The 20,337-nt window shown below is 39.0% G+C and overlaps 1 protein-coding gene across 6 annotated transcripts in view; it reads left to right on the top strand.

Moving 5' to 3' along the window:
- The window catches only part of KCNIP4 (potassium voltage-gated channel interacting protein 4), a 1,214,435-nt gene that overhangs the window by 1,090,478 nt on the left and 103,620 nt on the right, over positions 1 to 20,337 (top strand). For all 6 annotated transcript variants that reach the window (XM_063723206.1, XM_054553355.2, NM_001133764.1 and 3 more), the window contains 1 exon segment: positions 1,277 to 1,401. In XM_063723206.1, coding sequence (XP_063579276.1) covers positions 1,277 to 1,401 — 125 coding nt within the window.

Below are 20,337 nucleotides of genomic sequence, written 5' to 3'. Positions count from 1 at the left end.
GCTCGAGCAATCCTCCCACCTCAGCCTCCCAAGTAGCTGGGCAAAATATCTGATTTCAATGGAATCCTTAGCAAACATTAGCAGAGTCTATCTTGTAGTTGCATTATACATAGGGCACAAAACTGATTATTATTAAATGACAATTCCATTATTTATACCTAGTAGTTGTTATATAGAAACAAATTCCAGGTTGGACTATTTGTGATCTTTTATGTTTTTCTAACTATACCTTAAAAATGCTAGAGATGCTGGTGAGGTTGTAGAGAAAAAGGGAAACTTTTACACTGTTGGTGGGAGTGTGAATTAGTTCAACCATTGTGGAAGATAGTGTGGTGATTCCTCAAATACCTAGAGGCAGAAATACCATTTGACCCAGCAATCTCATTACCGGGTATATACACAAAGGAATATAATTCATTCTGTTATAAAGATACATGCATGCATATGTTCATTGCAGCACTATTCACAATAGGAAAGTCACAGAATCAACCTAAATGCCCACCAATGATAGACTGGATAAAGAAAATGTGGTACATATACACCATGGAATACTATGCAGCCATAAAAAGGACAGAGATCATTTTATTTGTGGGCACATAGATGGAGTTGGAAGCCATTCTCTACAGCAAACTAATGCAGGAAAAGAAAACCAAACACTGCATGTTCTTACTTGTAAGTGGGAGCTGATTGATGCAAACACATGGACACTGCTGGGGAACAACACACACTGGGCACTTGTTGGGGGAGGGAGAGGATCAGGAAGAATAGCTAATGGATGCTGGGCTTCATACCTGGGCGATGGGATGATCTGTGCAGCAAACCACCATGGCACATGTTTACCTATGTAACAAACCTGCACATCCTGCACATGTACCTCTGAACTTAAGCGTTGGGAAAAAAAAGAAATATATGTTACTATACTGTTAGATTTATAGAGTAATATATATTGCTACTTAACTTTTTGTTTGAAGTAATCATATAATCCACTGATTATCTGAAATAAATTCCTGTGCTCTTTTTTGTTATCTTAAAACAATGCTAGAGTTGTAGTATCTACATTAATGACAAGAATATGCAAAAAAAATCATATACAAGTGTTTTAGCTTAATACGTTTAAACTGGGAAATGTGAAGGCCTTATTGGCATTGTGAGGGTCCTTCCTCTGTGGACAATCACAGACATCAGCAGACATGTTCTTCCATTTTCCTGTGTTGCTACGTGTAAGCATCAGTGAGCAGCGGCTGGTCCTAAGACTCTTTCTTGTTTTCCTCCACAGACAGCGTGGAAGATGAACTGGAGATGGCCACCGTCAGGCATCGGCCCGAGGCCCTTGAGCTTCTGGAAGCCCAGAGCAAATTTACCAAGAAAGAGCTTCAGATCCTTTACAGAGGATTTAAGAACGTAAGAACTTTCTTTTTGACTTTACCTTCACACGGTTCCCAGAGGAGCATTGAGAAATGAGAAGTAAAAGGGGAAAATATCCCATTCTGTGAGAGCCCCATCATATGTGTATTTCATACTGATCTTTCCTAGATAGGAATACAATCAGTATCTGTGGACTTTGATTCTTTGTGGCACACCCATGCTGGTATACTGTAATTGCCCGTTAAACAAAGAGTTTCTGAGAAAGTTTTATTCAATTAAGTTCTTGGTTGAAATATTTTCTCTTCATCAACTATAATGGCATAATTTCAATAAACTTCCATTTTTTCCTTAGTTTTTAAATACAGGCTGGTGCTTGACTTGAGTCTTGAATATAGATTGAGGCCTATCAAGGGATTCCATTCCTGGAATTGGAAGATAACTACTGTAACTTTTATAGTTTAAAAAACCATGCTGCCAATGTCTGTAAACCACAGGTGTCGGTAGGTCATCACTGTACCTGGTTCTCTGCAATCCAGGCGTGCAGGTGACCCTCCCTCCTGGGTGAATCATCTTCAAAAGGGAACGAGAGCCCAGAAAACCCCAGAGGGTGGGGTGAGAGAAAGTGAGTGGATCCAGGCTGACTATGAGACACAGTCTCTTACCAAATACTTTGTATGTGCTGAGGGTTAAACTAGATGCTGCAGATTATTCAAAAGCCAGAGAAGATACACTTCTATCCTTAAGGAGCTTATGGTCTGAATAGGGAGAGAAAACTTGCTGTCATGAATCTATCTGAAAACAGTTCATCCTTAAAGGCATCAAATATTTATGTATCAAATAGCATACACATCCCAACATGTAGTTTGTTCTTATACATATGGAAACCAAAGTAGCTACAGGCACCCCTGGAGATCCAAATTAAATTGCTTTGATCCCTTTTGAAACCCATCCCCTAAGATCCCCAGTTCCAGTGCATGTAGAAGTCTGTGATGTCCAAGGATTTCTTCTAATTCCATCCTCTTCCCATCTGACTACCACAACTGCTGCCTTTGTCCACCCTTATGCAGACCAGATATGAAGCTCTACCTCTTCTTTGGAATCCACAACAACAATTTACTCAGAGAATTCATACTGGTAGTTGACACTGCAGAATATTTTTATTGGGTTTCCGCATGCGCACTGCACACAAGTTTCCACCATCTGTCTGAATGAATGGGATCTGTCTTTCTCCCATTTCTGCTCCTCACCCCCTTCTCCTTGCCCTGGGCTTTCTAAGTTTTTCTCCTTCTATTATGCAGAGTAAATTTGTTTCTTCTCTAAAATTTGATCATCTGCAAAGACCTAGGACTTCGTGGCAATAGATGGGGACAGAGGAGATTATAATGGAGATGAGTGCTCGTCACACACACAGACCACTGATTAAGGGAATCTTGATAGGTAATCTATCAAGACAATACATACAAATAAACGTGCATAAAGGGAAAAGGGCTTTGACAACTAGGAAAGAGGATGAGTAGTTATGCCTATTCTGCAATGGTTCCAGGCTTCAGGGACAGCAGGTATTTGCAGTGAAACAGCAGTATTGACCACTGGCAGCAGAAAGACACTGAGCAGCAAGGACAGAAAAGAAAGGAGGTGTAAAAGACCAATCTGGGCCAAAAGCCAGTGCTCAGAGGAGGTGAATCACAGAATAAAACTTCAAATGTGTTCATGTGAACACCTAAACTTCTTTGCTCTAATTCAGAGATCTAGTAATAAGTATACTTTTTTTTCTTTTTAACATTGGATTGTACATCAGATACAGAATGGTTGTTGAACACAGGAGAACTGAATCCAGTCTCTCAGCATCCCTGTATTCCTCGACTGCTGCTATGTTATTATTCCACTGCCATCCCCATAGGGTTTCTCTGTTTGGGGTCTGGCTGCCTTTCATTGCATTTGCTATAAATTGGAATCATGATTACTGCCATCATTAATCTTTGGAGCCAGCATCTCTGCAGCATGTCTAATACAAGGGCACTTCACAATAAATCGCTAGGCTCCAAAGTCTGCGTTCTTTGCTTTATTTTATTTTATTTTTTGTTGCCCATATGTCCTTCTCTTCTTCCTTTTCTCTCCTTCCCCCCTTTTCCCAAACTCTTTTCTTTCCCCTTTTTTAATCCTTCTGACCCCACCTCTTATTTCTTCACTCCTCCTTCCTTTCCTTTTTTTCACCTCTTCTGTCTCTTCCCCTTGTGAATTATTGTCTCCTTTCAGCTCTTCCCCATCCTCCTCTTCCTCTATTTTTTTCTCTTCTCTATCTTTATTGATTTCTCTTTCTCCCATCTCACCCTGCCCCATGAGACAAATTTCCATCAGACCTGAATATACCAAAAGCCTATTTTATATACTTCTTTAAAAGAAAGGACTTCACAGTTTGCTCAGAAAATATTAATCGACGTCTCTCACAAATCAAACACGAGTGGCCTTTTAATTTTTATTTCCCCCTAGTCAAATGTACAATTCTAATAAATGAACCCTAAGCATAGCCAATACACTAAGCAGGTCAGCAGCGCTTGGGTTTTACAGCATGGTAGCAAGCTGAAGCAGCTTCCATCCGAGAAAGCACACTAACTGCCTTGGTTCCCTGAACACCAATTACCTCAAAGCCCTTAAGATCACAAACTCATTTCCCTGGAAACAGTTGGGATATTCATTTTTAATGAAACTTTTAAAACTCTCCATACTATGATTCAAAGGATAAACCATTCGTCAACATATTAAAGTGATCACACTTGTGTGAAAGTAGCTCAACATAGCCAGGCACCCCTGCAAGTAAATATGACCAGCATAACTCCACCAATTTTTTCCCATATGGTATCTCTGACACATCCCCTCGCATTTTCAACATAGATTGTTAATATAGATTGGAAATGAGAGGAAGGGAAGATAGTGAGAGAAAAATCTCCTCCCTCACACAGTCTTACTCACTGAGGCTCCCATACATTTTTAGGTCTCTTGCCAGATTCTGAGTCTCCAAAAGTGAGCAGCTTATAGAGACAGAAGAATATAGTACACTGTCCACCTATAATGAGCCTCAGAATCACCTGAAGGGCTTGTCAAGACACAGATTCCTGGGCCCCATCTTGAAAGATTATGACTTAGTAGGGATGGGATTGGGTCACAGAATTTGCATTTGTTTTAACGAGTTCCCAGGTGATGCTGATGCTGCTGGTCCAGAGGCCACACTTTGAGAATCACTGGTTTTGTGCAGACATCATAAGCTTTGGTGTCACTCAGCCTCAGGTCATGTTACTCATTTGGGCAGTTCCCTCTGACTCAGGAGACCATGTGTCTTTGTCTATAAACTGGGATAATGATAACTAGATTGCACTTTTTTAAAGAAATAAATATAATAAACATGAAGTTCAATAAAAAGGAGTTATTATAGTATGGCCCCAAATGGTCAACCTCAGTTGTATGTTCCATCAAAGTGGGACAGTCATGGTTGGCCTACGTACCTCCCAGGCAGTGTTTGGGTTTTGGACTACATAATTATATATTAGGAAGGATGCAGAAAATGCAAACTATTATCTACAGAGCAGCAGTCTCAAACTTAAATGCATGTTGCAACCATCTGGGGAGCTTTACAAATTTAAAATAGTGGCTACTATGCTTGGTGACTCTGATGTAATTGCTCTGGGAAAAAACTTCAGCATTAGGATTTATAAAGCTCTTCAAGTAATTATATTGTGCAGGCAAGATTGAGAACCCTTGAACTAGATATATAACATATACAAGGTGCTTCTAGCACAAAAAGAAGTGACCTCTTAGTGATGAGCTCTATCATGACAAATACCAATGACTAGCTACACTGGAACTGCATGAAGTCTTTGGTGTGTGTAGGAAGTGTGTGTGTGTTGTGTGTGTGCATATGTGTGTGTGTGTAGGGGTTGGAGAGAGGTAAGAGGTCTTATTTTTGAGGATTTTTATTCAGTTAACTGGGATGTTGCTTAGGAATTCTTCCTTTTTTAATCCGAATTCCTTAATTTATTAAAAATATTTTACATTATAACAGACAGTGAACAGAAAGCTACATTTGAGAACGAATGGTCAAAAGGTCACACAAATATCAATATACGTGTTTCATAATCTTGCTTTGCTGCACTCTTTCAAAACCAGTTATAGCTTCAGTTCAATTTTAGGTGGTTGTAAATGATATAGTGGGGCATTAAGTTTTAATATAGTGAGGCCAATGCTGCTTTGGCATTTTCTGTCATTAATTAATAATATATAGCCTATTCTTCCCATTTTTAAGGCACAGGATGAGTTGCAAATAGTTAGACCTCTATGCTTCAGACACCTGATTCCTTCTTCTATGGAACCTTTCCCTGCTTCCTTTTCTTTCTTTGCTCTGGATTATAATAGGTAAAATTATCATTAGAATCAAATATATTGTTAAGGCATCACTTTAATACCTGCTAATGTCCTTTTGACATAAAATGTTATGTTACTATCTTTTTTATCTAAAATAGAAAGATGTCTACATTCATTTTCTATTGCCATGTAACTATTTGCCAAATACTAAATGGATTTAGAAAGCATTCATTCATAATATACTGTCCCAAAGATCAGGAGTTCAGAAATGACATAGCTAAGTGCTCTGGTTGGAGTTTCAGGAGGCCACAGTTAAAATCATGATTGGGCTGCATTTCTTTCTGGATCGTGGATCCTTTTCTAATCTCCTGTGGTTGTTGGCAGAATTCAATTCTTTGTGGTTGCACATATGAAATTCCCCTCTTGCTGGCTGTCAATGTAGGGCCACGCAGCCCCTAGAGGCTACTTGCAGTCCATTTCCACCTAGCCCTCTTGCAAGCTCCCTTGTAATATGGCAGCTGGCTTCTTCAAAGCCAACAACGGAGGGTCTCTCTAGTCCTATAATGGGTAGTACAGTCATGGGGGTGGCATCTCATCCCATCACCTCTGCATTATGTGTGCGTCTAATTGAAGAGACAACCTGAGCAGGCTAAGTGTGAGCAACAAGGCTGTTTATTCACCCGGATGCAAGCGGGCTGAGTCCAAAAAGGGAGTCAGCAGAGGGTGGTGGGATTGGAGCTAATTTCATAGATTAGGGTAAGCAGTGGAAAATTACAGTTAGGGGCCATTTATTGCGGGCAGGGGAAGAAGGTTGCAAGGTACATTATCACAAGGTGGGAGGGGTCATAGAGCACAGTGTCACTAGGTTGATTGATCAGTTAGGGTAGAGCATGCTACAATGGTATAATGTCGCAAGGTTGCCTAATCAGCTGACAGGTACTAGCCATTTTTCTTCTTTAGTGGTTTTCCTGTTATCCCAGACTTTCTGGCTCCCAGAATTTCAGAGTTCTGGATGTGTACATGTGGGTCACAGGGCTCACAATGGCTCGACCATGGCGCAGCCTGCTCAGGGGACCTTACACTGCACATCTCAGCACTCAAGATGAAGAGATTTAAAAAGGTGTGACTCACTGGGGGTCACATAGGGTGTATCCATCACAGTGGAGCTTGTGAGGAGGCAGCAACCCCTGTAGAGCAAAGCAGCTGAATGTGCTCTGCAGTCACATCTGAAATGCAGTTAATCCCCACCCTCCATGTTTGGCTTGTTATCCAGACACCCTCCTTGGGCATTTCATCAAGAACAGAAGCATACTTTTTTTTTTTTTTTTTTTTTTCTGCAAGAGTTTTGATGTTGTAGCCAAAGGAACCAGCAGGACATCTGAGTTCTTGTATGGGGCTTTTCCACCCCATTCAAAGTGTTTGGGAAATTCTGCAGTAAGATCTTTAAAAACAGATGAAACAGATGGAGGGTAAAATTATAGGGATCTACATTTTTGCAAAGTATATTTACATGAAAAGCACTACGTCTGATTTATGGTGGGAAAGGAAAGAGGAGAAGTTTAGTTCCCTTAAACTTTGCATGGGAAACAGTAAGATGCAGTGATTAGGAGAGAGGAATTCACTGCTAATTGCATAAGGCAATTGCTCTTTTGTCACAAGCCCTCAGGGTTATTCTTGAACGCTTTCATAGACTGTGTTACCCTCAGTAAATCACTTCATTCCTGCTGGCTTCTGTCTCTCTGTCAGCAAATTAGGGATTAAAATCTTCTCTTTCAACCATGAAGGAGGGTGGGTAATAATTGGTTTTGTTCAGTGTTTGAAAGACTCAGATAAAAGGCCTTCCTTAAGTGCAAAGCGTGATTCATGTACTTTAGAATTAAGGTAAGAACAGAGTTAAAATGCTATTTCCTTTGCCCTAGCAGAACTGTCTGTCAGATTTCCAACCAGAAGGGCTTTCTGAAGGGAAGATTGTCTATAAGCCTAATAAGCTAACACGACTTCCCTTTTGACTTCCATAGACTGACATAGTGCAAGCACTGTCCAGGGTTCAAACCTTACCACTGCCATTTCTGAGCTTGAACAATGGCTTAGATTCTCTGGACATGAAACTATCCTTTAAAAACTTAGGATATTAATATCCATGTAGATAAGAAAATAAATGAGAAATGTTTTACTTAATATCTTTAAGAGTGCTGTCAAAACATATCAGAGCCCTTCAGTTCTTTCCTTATTCTTCTAGGTACAAAAGTAACTAAACTTCATAATGTAATTAAAAATTCATAAAGACTCAGTAATGTCATCTTGAAACAAGTTAAGCATTAGTTTATGTTATGCATTATGCTGGTGTGAAAGAAATTGTGTTTTTTTGCCATTACTTTCAATGGCAAAAATCACAATTACTTTTGCACCAATCTAATATATTCTGTGGCACTTAGATGCTTCTTGATTTATTTGTTTCTTTCAATTTTTTGTTTTGTTTTTTTGAGACAGAGTCTCGATCTGTCACCCAGGCTGGAATGCAGTGGCATGATCTCCGCTCACTGCAACCTCCACCTCCCGGGTTCAAGCGATTCTTCTGCCTCAGCCTCCTGAGTAGCTGGGATTACAGGCGTGCACTACCACACCCAGCTAATTTTTCTACTTTTGGTAGAGATGGGGTTTCACCATGTTGGCCAGGCTGGTCTCAAAATCCTGACCTCAGGTGATCCACCTGCCTCCGCCTCCCAAAGTGCTGGGATTACAAGCATGAGCCACTATGCCCGGCCTTCTTTCAAATTTTAAACTCATAAAATGTCATGCTAAACATTTTAAATCATACAGAGGATTAGAAATTGAAATATCGAAGTGCCCTAGGTACACAGTAAACTTCTCATCCCACCTTGCTAGAGGTAACTACTGTTAGTTTTCTCCTTTATTCTCATAGGTATATTTTATGTGCATACATCTGTGTGGAGAGATTATTTTGACAAAAATGTTACCTTCATTTATGCAGTCACTTAGAAATCCAGGCTGGGCATGGTGGCTTATGCCTGAAATCCCAGCACTTTGGGAAGCCTAGGCGGGTGGATGACTTTAGGCCTGGAGTTCAAGACCAGCTTGGCCAACATGGCGAAACCCCATCTCTACTAAAAATGCAAAGATTAGCCAGGCATGGTGGTGTCCACCTGAAATCCCAGCTACTTGGGAGGCTGAGGCACAAGAATCCCTTGAGCCTGGGAGGTGGAGATTGCAGTGAGCCAAGATTGTGCCTCTGCACTCCAGCCTGGGCAACAGAGTAAGACCGTGTCTCAGAAAAAAAAAAAAAAAAAAAAAAAAAAGTAAATCCAGTTGTCTTTCTGAGCTCCTCCCTCAGAACCTCCTGTTTCTAATTAATCTCTAAGCTCAGCCAATTCTCCAGTCTTTGTATCTCTCACATCTGCCTCTGCCTTTCCCTCTCCACTGCCCTGCCTCTCACACGCTGCTGTCACTGTCACCTCTCATCTGCATGTCTGCAGTGGCCCAGACTCCTTGCCTACAGTCCTGTCTTCCTCTAAACCATTCTCCACTGTGCAGCTGAAAAGGTCTTTCTAAAGAACAAATAGAAACCAGTCAGTTCCTACTTAAAACCAATTGCTGGCTTTTTTTTTTTTTTTGGCCATTAGAAGAGAGACTCAATTGTCTTACATGCTCATCCAACAAATATTTCTTGAACATCTACTATAAGTCAGATATTGGGTTAGATGCTGTCTATACTGCAGTGACCCAACTAGCCCATGATCAGCCAGGCCTTGACCAACCATCTTCTGCTGACTTTTCCCATCTCACCCCTCACTCTTCCCTATTTACTCTGCTCCAACCAGAAGTAACTGCCTGCAGCTGAAGTGCACCCCTCTGAAGGGCCTTGACCTGGACTTTTTCTCCTGCAAGAAATGCTGCTTCCCACAACTCCCTTCTTCATCAGGACAATGGCTACACCTTCTCCACATCTATACTTAGACTTCCTTTCAATATATTTTTTCATGGCTTATTCTCTGAGGGCTGAGTTCAGAGTCATCACTGTAAAAGGTATTTAGGATACACTGACAAAAACAGACAGGTAATTTTTCTTTAGAGTTTACATTCCATTGGGGGAAGATAGTGAAAAGAGGGGCAAAAAGCAAACACATGATTAAATAAGAAAATATCTAGTGGCAGTAGAAGGAGGATGACATTTGTTACAAAGAAGTAGAGCAGGGAGCTTCTTTCGATGGGGTGGCTAGAGAAAGGGAAGTGGCATTGTATTGTATGTACAATGTCAAGAAAGGCATGGTCATGGGAAGGTAGAAAAAGGACTTTCTAGGCATAAAGAGCAGCACAAAACCATGAGGCAAGAGTGAGCAAGAGTGGCTGGAACCTGGAACATCATTTGTATTTTATTCTAAGGATAGTGGGGAACTACCAGTTTTTAAAAGTTCAGATACAAATAAAGCATTGATTTTTTTTTTTTTAAGATGGCCCTGGAGGGCTACTCTAAGCAAAACGGAGTGTAGGACATCAAAGTAAAATTGGAGACCCTCTAGAAATCTGGTCCAAGAGATTAAGACAGAAAGGAGATGTGGCTTAGACCAGGGTAGTAGCAAGTAGAGAAGGAGAGAAATGATGGGCTTGGATATATGGTGGAGGCTGAGCTGAGTGGATGTCGTGATGGTTTGGATTAAAAGGGGAGGGAAATTGAGGAGGACTCGCAGCTATCTTGAGAGTTTTGGGGTTGAAAGACTTATCTGTGGAAAAGCTTTCTCAGATATCTCCTAAAGTAGGTTTGGAGACTCTGCTATGTGCTCCCATCATAGTGCTTATTTTGGGTTTCCTCTTCCCTTGTTGACTCCTCCCCTATTCTTTAAGCTTCCTAACAGCAGGTGCTGCACCTCCTTTACTACAAAATTCTCAACCCTTCAGACTGTGTCTAGTATATGACATGTAATCGATAAATATATGTGAACAAATGAATGACCCCAAACAAAATGATTGGAGGCCAGCCCAATAAAATTTTTATCTTCTCACTTTCTTCTTTTTAGTTCCTTCCACATCTACTGAGTAAAATTGAAGTGCTGTTAATTTGCTTTTTTGAAAAATAATCTAATAATAGGGGGAGTGAAAGAGCATGGCTCCTTTAGTAAAAGAGCTACACCCAGTAGTTTAACACCTATTTGTTTTATCAAGTACTACTCAAAATGTTAAGAGCAATCTCAAATGGTAACAAAGAACTTCCTTTAATTCCATTGCAAGAGTCACCATCTGGTAGATTATTCGTATCCTGTGTTTGCCCATCAAATATTATTCTATCAAATGAGTAATGGGATCTCTGTGGCTTAAAAATCCCTTTCACTCTTGCAACATATTTCAAAGTTGAGAAGAAGGAGATAGGGGTGTTTGTATCCAGCACGTCACCATATGTATTAGACAGAGAAGGATCAATGCTGTAACACACAGCTCCAGTATCTCCGTGGTTTAAGACAACAAATGTTTGTTTCTCTTTCATTTCCTAATCCTATGTGATTCCGTTAGGGACAGGATGGGGTTTCTGTTCAACTCATTTATTGAGGACACTCCTTCCATCTCGTGATTCCAATATTGCCTATGGTGCCGGCTTCCTCCACTGGGTCATCTGCATCTGGTCCTCAGTTGAGAGCAGAAAGATGGTGTGGGGCATTTGATGGGCCTATTTTGGACTAACGGACATTCCACCCATCAGAGCTCAGTCATATGATCCAACTTGATTTCAAGACAGGCTGAGAAATACAGTCTTCTTATGTACTCAGGTAGAAAATAAAATTTTATTTTCTCCAAATGAGAGAAGGACATGGAAGATAGATATGTTAGGGGTTCCCAAGATTATCTCTAGTTTTGATGATTTGCTAGGGGATGTACAAGACCCAATATACAATCACACAGTTATGATTTATTACAACAAAAGAATGCAAAGCAAAATCTGCAAAGGGAAAAGGCACATGGGGTAATGTTTGGAGGAAACCTGAGGCAAGCTTCCAAGAGTTCTTTCTGAGTGAAGTCTCACAGGAAGTGCTCAATTCCCCCAGCAATGAGTCATTGTGATAGCACTTATAAAATGTTGCCTAGCAAGGAAGCCATTAGACGTTCAGTACTTAGCATGTACCCAAATTCCAGACTCCAAGAAGCAAAGCAGATGTTCAACATAAACCATATTGTTTGCACAGTTTAAGCACAGTGAGCCATTTGATTCAAAGAATGGTAGACGCTCTCCCAACATCCAAGTGGCTAGCCTTACAAGCAGGCCTTTCTAAGGACAGTGATCTGACACCTGTTATGCTAACTCTTTTCTGTGCAAAAATGGACATATGTTGAGGTAAAATTTATAATGTAATTAGATTCTGGTTCTGGTTACCCTTGGGCAAGATACTCCCTGGGTTTCATATGTCACCTGCAAAATTGAAGAATAACATCTCATAGATGCTTTGCAAAGACAATGAATGCAAAGCAAAATCACAGACCCTGTCTCATGACAACATTCAAAATGTAGCTGCTATTTTTGTTATTGCTATTATCATTATCACTATTAGCACCATTATTATCATGCCAGTACTCTGAATTGTGTTGTATAATCTAGAAGTTCTTTCTTAAAGTTTCTTTTCCCCACTCTCAAACTTTGATTCACATTATGTACATATATGTATATAAATTTGCTTTTTGAAAAATAACCTATCTATATATCTATCCAATATAGATATGTACATTGTATACAATATAGATATCTATTTGCTTTTTGAAGAATAATCTAATAATAGGGGAATCTAACATATTCTTATATCTATATGTATAGATATATTCTTATATAGAGATAGATATCTATAGATAGATATTTGCTTTTTGAAAACTAATCTATGTATATCTATATCTATAGATCTATATCTCTATAGATATATATGCTTTATTCAAATTGGAATATAGTTGAATTTGGGTACATGCTAAGCAATGGATGTCTAATGACTTACTTGTTAGACAACACTTTATAAGTTCTATCACAATGGTAATGTTATACATATATTCACCCATGCAGATTTGAGGGCCACCTCCCAAAAAAGAGTCTGAAAACACAGATTTGTTCTTAGCCCTATGAAGAGTTGTCAGAGGACAAATCTGAAAATAGTGCCTTTATTGTGGTTGCTTTTATTTTGTCCCTTGAGTTCCTCAAGAAGCTAACATAATCTTTCTCATAATGATTCCCTCACTGGGATTTTGCAAAAATCAAAAGAGAGAGCATAATTTTTGATGTCTTAAAGACATAACATTAAAATGTAGGTAGTTTTTAAAAACAACTTATGTAAAAGTAACCTCTAAATAATATAAAAATTCATTAGAAGTCTTTCTAAAGACTTCAAGATTTTCTTTATTGATTCATCTGCAACAATCCTATAAGAAAGCTCCCATTTTCTTTCGAGTCATAGTTGGTTTGGTCCAGGCTGATGTGGCAGCTCTGCTCTTGCAGGATGTCATTCAGGGACCCAGGTTCCTTCCAACACATTGTCCTGCTATCCCTTGCTACCATCTGTATACTGTAAACTGGGTCACTGTCATGTTCAGATCCTGAGGGAAAGTGAGGTAGTCATAGTCCAGGGGCAAGTGACTCTGGATTTAAAGATAACATGAAGAGTCTCTACATCACTTTCATTCACATTAAGGGCTCGAACTTAGTCACAAGGATCATCTAGCTACAGGGGAAGCTGGGAAATGTAGTTTCTGGCTAAATATCAGTGTATACATGTAAAAGGAGAAGTTGGATTTGGAGGAACAAACAGCATTCTGATAAAGTCAACAAAACTTGCTTCTCTTGAATTTTTCTGGTTAATATTCCTAAAACATTTCCTTAGATTCAGCTAATCCTTCTAAGACATTTTTTTGTTTCAGTCTGGGAGAAGTGTGAACTGATATACTTCAAACTCAAATATCACTTGAAGAATGAACATTTAGAAATAGTACTAAGACTCTGTCTTATGAACCCTTTGAGATTTTCTACTTCCCTTAGCACTGTACATCAGAACTGAATGCATATCAAGTTCAAAAGCAGCTTCATCCAAAGAGGCTTGTTAATAGAACTTGTTGCACATAGAAGCTAGTCTTCACAGCACAGAGCCCATGCAAAGGTGGTAATAAGACTGTTATGTGGATCAACTTTAACAGCATTACTCTTCTTTATTTTTTGAAATAACTAATTGGTTCACAAAAATATATCACTGAGGCCAGGTGTGGTGTCTCATGCCTGTATTACCAGCACTTTGAGAAGCTGAGATGGGTGGATCACCTGAGGTCACGAGTTCAAGACCAACCTGGCCACCATGGCAAAACCCCATCTCTACTAAAAATACAAAAAAAAAAAAAAAAAAAAAATTAGCTGGGCATAGTGATGTATGCCTGTAGTCCCAGCTACTCAGGAGGCTGAGGCATGAGAATTGCTTGAACCTGGGAGGCAGAGGTTGCAGTGAGCAAGATCACGCCACTGTACTCCAGCCTGGGTGACAGAGCGAGACTCCATCTCAAAGGAAAAAAAAAAAAAAAAAAAAAAAAATATATATATATATATATATAGCACTGAGAACTCAATAAATAATTTATATATGTATATCACTGAGAGCTCAATAAATAATTTTTCGAGTTCAGTACATATTTGTTACAGAGCCTGCTGTGTAATTTTGGCTGTTTTGTGGCTAAAACTAAAATTAAATTCTAGGGCACCATTCATCACTGTACATTGCTGGCAGTAAACGTACTCCATAAAATCAGATCATTTTCTGCTTTTCACAATCCCCATTTAAATGTGTTCATTAATAGAAGTGTAACTGGCAATTATTCCAGTGATCCTGCAGGCATTCAAATCTTTATTAAAATAAAATATGTTGCCAAAGCTTTGGAAGTCTTTTCAATGCTATATTTGGGCTGAGTGTGTGAGACTCTAAGTCCTCTTAAATCTGTGCTGACTAATTTAATTTCAGGAAAATACAAGGGAGGAGAAAGTGTCAAAAGAAAATGAGAAATAATCAGTTATTTTCTTGTCTATTCACATTTTAGTAAATTATGCTTAACATCTGATATTCCAACTCCCATAAAATTTTAGAAGATTGGGTCAAAACTTTTCATCTCAAGTTCCCTGTGGTTGTTAATTGTTTTCACAAACACATATTAAGCATCGAGTACCAACTACTTACTGAATGCTTAATATATCCCAAGGACTTTGCTGGTATTGGATATATATTGATGCAAAAAAGTATCGTTCTCACCTGATAGACATTAGAGTGTGGTGGAGGAAGGGGAAATTAATAAGTAAGCAAAGAATTACTTAAGGGTAAATTATGGTACATCCAATGGAAGAAAAAAAAGGACAGAACTCTGTGAAAGAGACTCCTGTGGATGCAGGAGACCTAAGGAAAGTATGATGATAAGTTTTATATGTCAACTAAGCTATACTAGGGTGCCCAGTTGTTTGGTCAAATGCTAATCCATATTTTACTGTGAAGATATTTTGTAGATGTGATTAACATCTATAATCAGTTGACTTTAAGTAGATCAGATTACCCTTGATAATGTGAGTGGGGCTCACTCAATAAGTTGAAGGCCTTAAGAGCAAAAACAGGTTTCCCAGAGAAGCAGAAATTCTGCCTTGACTATAATGTTGAAATCCTGCCTGAGTTTCCAGCCTGCTCACCTGCCCTACAGATTTTGGACTCGCCATTCCCCATAATCACATTAGCCAATTCTTTAAAATAAATCTACAGATAGATAGGTGATAGATAGACATAGATCCAATCATCTCTCTTCTCTAGAGAAATCTGAGTGATGTAGCAGGACTTTCTGAAGTTGAGGGTTTTTAAATGGCAGACCTCAGGAGAAAACCAGTAACGAAAGAAGCAAGGAAAAAGTTATTCCTGGTTCAAGACACAGCAAGCGCAAAAGCCCTAAGGCAGGAAACGGTTTATTGGGTTTAAGAAACTGATGGAGGTTGATGTGACCAAATCACCATGATTGAGGGAGAAGGTGATATAAGATGAGACCAGCCAGGTAGACATATAGCAAGTCAAGCAGAGTCTTGCGGGCTGGATTTGACTCATTGCACAGTGCAAAATCATTAAAGGATTAAGTAGGAGAATGACACAAACTTATGTTTGTAAAACAAAACTCTACTTGGCAAATAATGGATTTGGTCATGGAGGAAAAATAAAGAATGGGTAAAGAAGATATTGCAGTAGGCTAGCCAAGTTATGATGGTACATTGGATTAGAAATTTTAATTGTTGAGATATAAAGAAGTGAAATTATTTAATCTATATTTTATAAATTAAAATGACACAATTTGACAAATAGGTTGAATGTGGCTAGGAGGGAAAAAGCAACAATATAGATGATTCCAAGTTTTCTGACTTAAGCAACTGGGCAGGTATTGTTACCATTTACTAACATGCAGAAAACTGGGAGAAAAAATGTTGAGTGAGGTTGGGGGTATTAGGAATTAGTAATCAAAATTTGAATTTAGTCTTCTAAAGTTTGATAAATTCTAGTGGTTGGCTATATAATTTTATAGAGCTAAGAGGGGTGTTTGGGGCTGAAAATACATATTTATGGGTCACCAGCATATATGCAACATTTAAGGCCATGGGAATTGATGATTACTAACAATTGTAAGAAAAATAACATGTATTGAATACATATAATGAACCAGCTCCCTCCAGAATACTTTAGGTATGATTAACCCTCTTTATTCTCTTAGCAGCCCTATGAAATAGGTTTTTTAAAAAATAATAATAAAAGAAATGGGCAAGGAAAGGTTAAGTGACCTCCCCAAGGTCACAGCTAGGAAGTGGCAAGGCTGGGAATTAAATAAAGGTACCCTAGCTCCTAAGTGCATACTTTTTTGACCACTAAGAACGACTTAAAAGAGAAAAAAGGATTTAGGCCTGGTCTGGAGGGACTATAGCATTTAGAGGATTAGTAAAGCCAGAAGAGATAGCAGAGGACACTGAAAAGAAGCAACCAGAGAGACGGAAAGAAAACCTGGAGGATGTGGTATCACATAAACCCAAAGACAATAGTCCTTCAAAAAATAGGCATTGAATGCTAAGCAGACAAGCAAGATAAGGACAGAGAGGTGACTGTATTAGCTTGGGCTCTTTGATGGTAAGCAACAGAATCTTGACCTAACAGGAGAAAAAAAAGAAGTTCCTAAAAGAATCTAGGGAAGCTCAAAGAATTGAATGAAAACATTAGTACCAGGCCTTGTAAGAGAGAAGCACCTGAAAGGCTCCAGGTATCTTCTTGGGAGTAAACTAAGATGAGAGCCACAATATTCAGTAAATGACAACTATATGTCTGACAAACACTCCTCATTCTCTATGGCACAACCCTCTTGGGCTTCATTCAATTTCATGACACAAGTTCTTCCCAGAGAAATAACCAAATTCTGGCACCTGCAGAGAAGCAGAGGAGGATTGTGAAGCCCATAAGAACCTTGCCTTTGGGCAACCTTCTTGCCCTTATGCCATGCTTTTCCAGCATTTCCCCAATACCTTTCCATCACAGTGCTAACAACCATCTCCTTCACTGGCTACTCTTTATGTACATTTACTTTAAATCACTCATGGAGAAGAGCTTTTGGCCTCTCCTGGTCTGAGGACCTTTTGGTTCCTTCTCATGCCTCCAATGTCATCTTAGACATCATCTTCCCTAATCAGAGCTCCATGTAGGTGAAACCCCTGCTGTGCCCAGTTTGTTCCTTACTTAGCATTTATCATTATCTCTAATAATTAATGAATTTGTTTATTGTTTTCTGAGATGGGAGGTGAATGAGGGCAGGGTTGCTGCTGTCTGGCTTACCCACATATACCCAGTACCCTGTACTTTTCCTAGCACATAGTTGCTTCTCAATAGGCACTACTTGTCACCTGAACAAGTAAATGTGTTCAAGACACCCCACTGAGCCCTCTCCCTAATTTCACTCAGGCAGGGCCATGGGATCTCTGGGGCCTCTGTGACTACATCTGGGTTTCAGGAAATTTCTGCTGATCCCAACTCTTACCAATAGAAACCACTTACTCTTCTCTGGAATCTCTGGTTTGTTTGGTCCTTGTTTTGGTCCTGGTTTCAGTCCTGGTCTCTGTTCCACCTTTTCAGGTGAACTCTGCGCAGGCCTAGACTCTAAATTCCCTCTTGAGCTACCTGCTATGTATTCTTGGATCCCGAGATCTGTAGCCCTGGCCTGACCTCTTCCCCACTTCACCACACTCCCAGTTTAGGGGTGCTCCTATGGATTTGTTTCTCTGCAAAATACTTTGGAACAAAAAAGATATAAACATTTTTAAAATGTTTCTGCCTTCAAACACTTTACAAGCTATTTATAAAATAAATACTACTAATGAAATTACTGAAGTAAAAATGAGCACGGAGTCTAAAATTCAGTCTGCAGGGCCCTTAGAAACATTTTTGAAGTAACATTTATGAGTGTATTAACCACACTGTGAGTACGGGATAACAAACTAGCACCTTCAAGTAAAAAGTTAATATTGAGCCCATCTGACCAAGTCATTAATATATAAATTATTTTGCATAAAGGACCAATTTGTATGGTATCAAATACCGTGTTAGAAAAGTAGGTGGAAATACAGTTATGAGAACCATCCAGTGAGAAGGCAAAGTTGGTGAACTGGGAGGGGGCAAATATGACCCGTAAATATTTTTTTAATTATTATTATTATTATTTTTTTTTTTGAGATGGGGTCTCACTCTGTCACCCAGGCTGGAGTGCAGTGGCACGATCTTGGCTCAAAGCAACCTCCGTCTGCCGGGTTTAAGCGATTCTCCTGCCTCAGCCTCCCGAGTAGCTGGGCTACAGGCATGTGCCACCACACCCGGCTGATTTTTGTATTTTTAGTAGAGACGGGGTTTCAGTAAGTTAATAACAAAGATTTTAATAATTATCATTGAAAGATTATAAAGGAAAAAGAACAATGTCACCAAATGAGGTATATTATTAATATGTTAAAAAAGTTTGATGTCTGATGTGCACTGCACATTACCATAAAATGCCTTCACATGTAATAGGTCATATCACTGCCAAAGCCACATGAAGAGAAATATTATCATTTTGCGGAAGAGGAAACAACAGGCTGCACATTTGTGAGACTGACTCAGTATCACAAGCTATTTGGTGACAGAACCTGGACCTAGTCATAGTTCTGTCTCTGTGTAGAGTTTTACGTTCTCATAGCAACCTCTATTCACCATGCAGAAAACTTTAAACAATATAATCTCCAAATAATAAAGCATGCCTTTAAAACCACCGAACCCCAAAGGACCAGTTCACTAGAGCAGATAATGTTACCCCAGAAGACTAACTTGTTGTCTTCCTTAAAATCCCTTCCTTCTGTCATTCAAAGGTCCTTGGTTAGCAAAAAGAAATGTTTACAGTGAGCTAAAACATCACCTACTAAATCCTTCATGCTGAGAACCTTTTTTTTTTTTTTAAATAAAAAGCATTCAAATAGGTCAACAAGAAAATAAGCAAAACCTGCTATGTATTCTTGGATCCCGAGATCTGTAGCCCTGGCCTGACCTCTTCCCCACTTCACCACACTCCCAGTTTAGGGGTGCTCCTATGGATTTGTTTCTCTGCAAAATACTTTGGAACAAAAAAGATATAAACATTTTTAAAATGTTTCTGCCTTCAAACACTTTACAAGTGATAAATCACTAAAGTGATTTTTCAACCATTGTAGGTAGGCCAATATTCAACCTAATTCCTATTTTCATTTTTAATATATTCCCTATTGATCTTCAAGAAGTTCTGAAGGAAACTTGCATGAGACATGCATATAATATGACCAATAAAATATACATTATAGATTCCACAACATTGAGAAAGGATAAAATTAAATTTACCACAAATTAGGCCAAGGGAATTGCTGTAACTTGGCATCACAGTTTGTCTTTAACTTCTCAGAAGTCAAGTGTTCAGCTTTTCTTTGCATTGGCTTTGCATAAATGGGCCAATGACACTTTCTCCTATTTTTAAATTATTTTTAGTTCCTCCCAGTGAAGTTCCTGAATACACCACTTCAACTCTAGGCAATTATCTAGTTATTTAGTCTTTCTACTTTTCGAAATCATTATACCCTGCTTTGTCCCATAAAGAGACCATAAAATCTATTTGTTGAACAATCTAGAGAAAGGAAAAAAATAATAATACTCCAAACAGCAATTTAGTGCCTGTAATAAGAAAGTAAATAGCATAATTTCTGCAGCTGAAATCCAACTTAGATCTTCTCATCACAAATGTGGTCCAATATGGAGCTCTTCATGAAAAAAAAGTAACAAACTATTTGAAATAAGTAAATTCCAAGAAAGGATATGATTAGTCCTTTTGTGGTTTATTGTTACAGCTTGTGGTCTGTAATTATTTTGGTCGCCTGAGTTCCCATATGTTGGCCACAGTGGTTGAAAGTGGGATGGGGATAGGCAATCATATTCTTCATGGAACTATTAATAATAGCAGATTAAACCTGTTTTAAGCACCACACACAACAGAGCGATTTACTGCTTGTCAGCAGCAGAATCAAGGCACCATGTAATCTGTGCAACGAAG

The sequence above is a fragment of the Pongo abelii genome, chromosome 3 (assembly GCF_028885655.2).
Source record: "Pongo abelii isolate AG06213 chromosome 3, NHGRI_mPonAbe1-v2.0_pri, whole genome shotgun sequence".
NCBI classification, from domain to species: Eukaryota; Metazoa; Chordata; class Mammalia; order Primates; family Hominidae; genus Pongo; species Pongo abelii.
The sequence above is the reverse complement of the archived record's forward strand: the minus strand, read 5'-3'. Positions and strand labels throughout refer to the sequence as shown.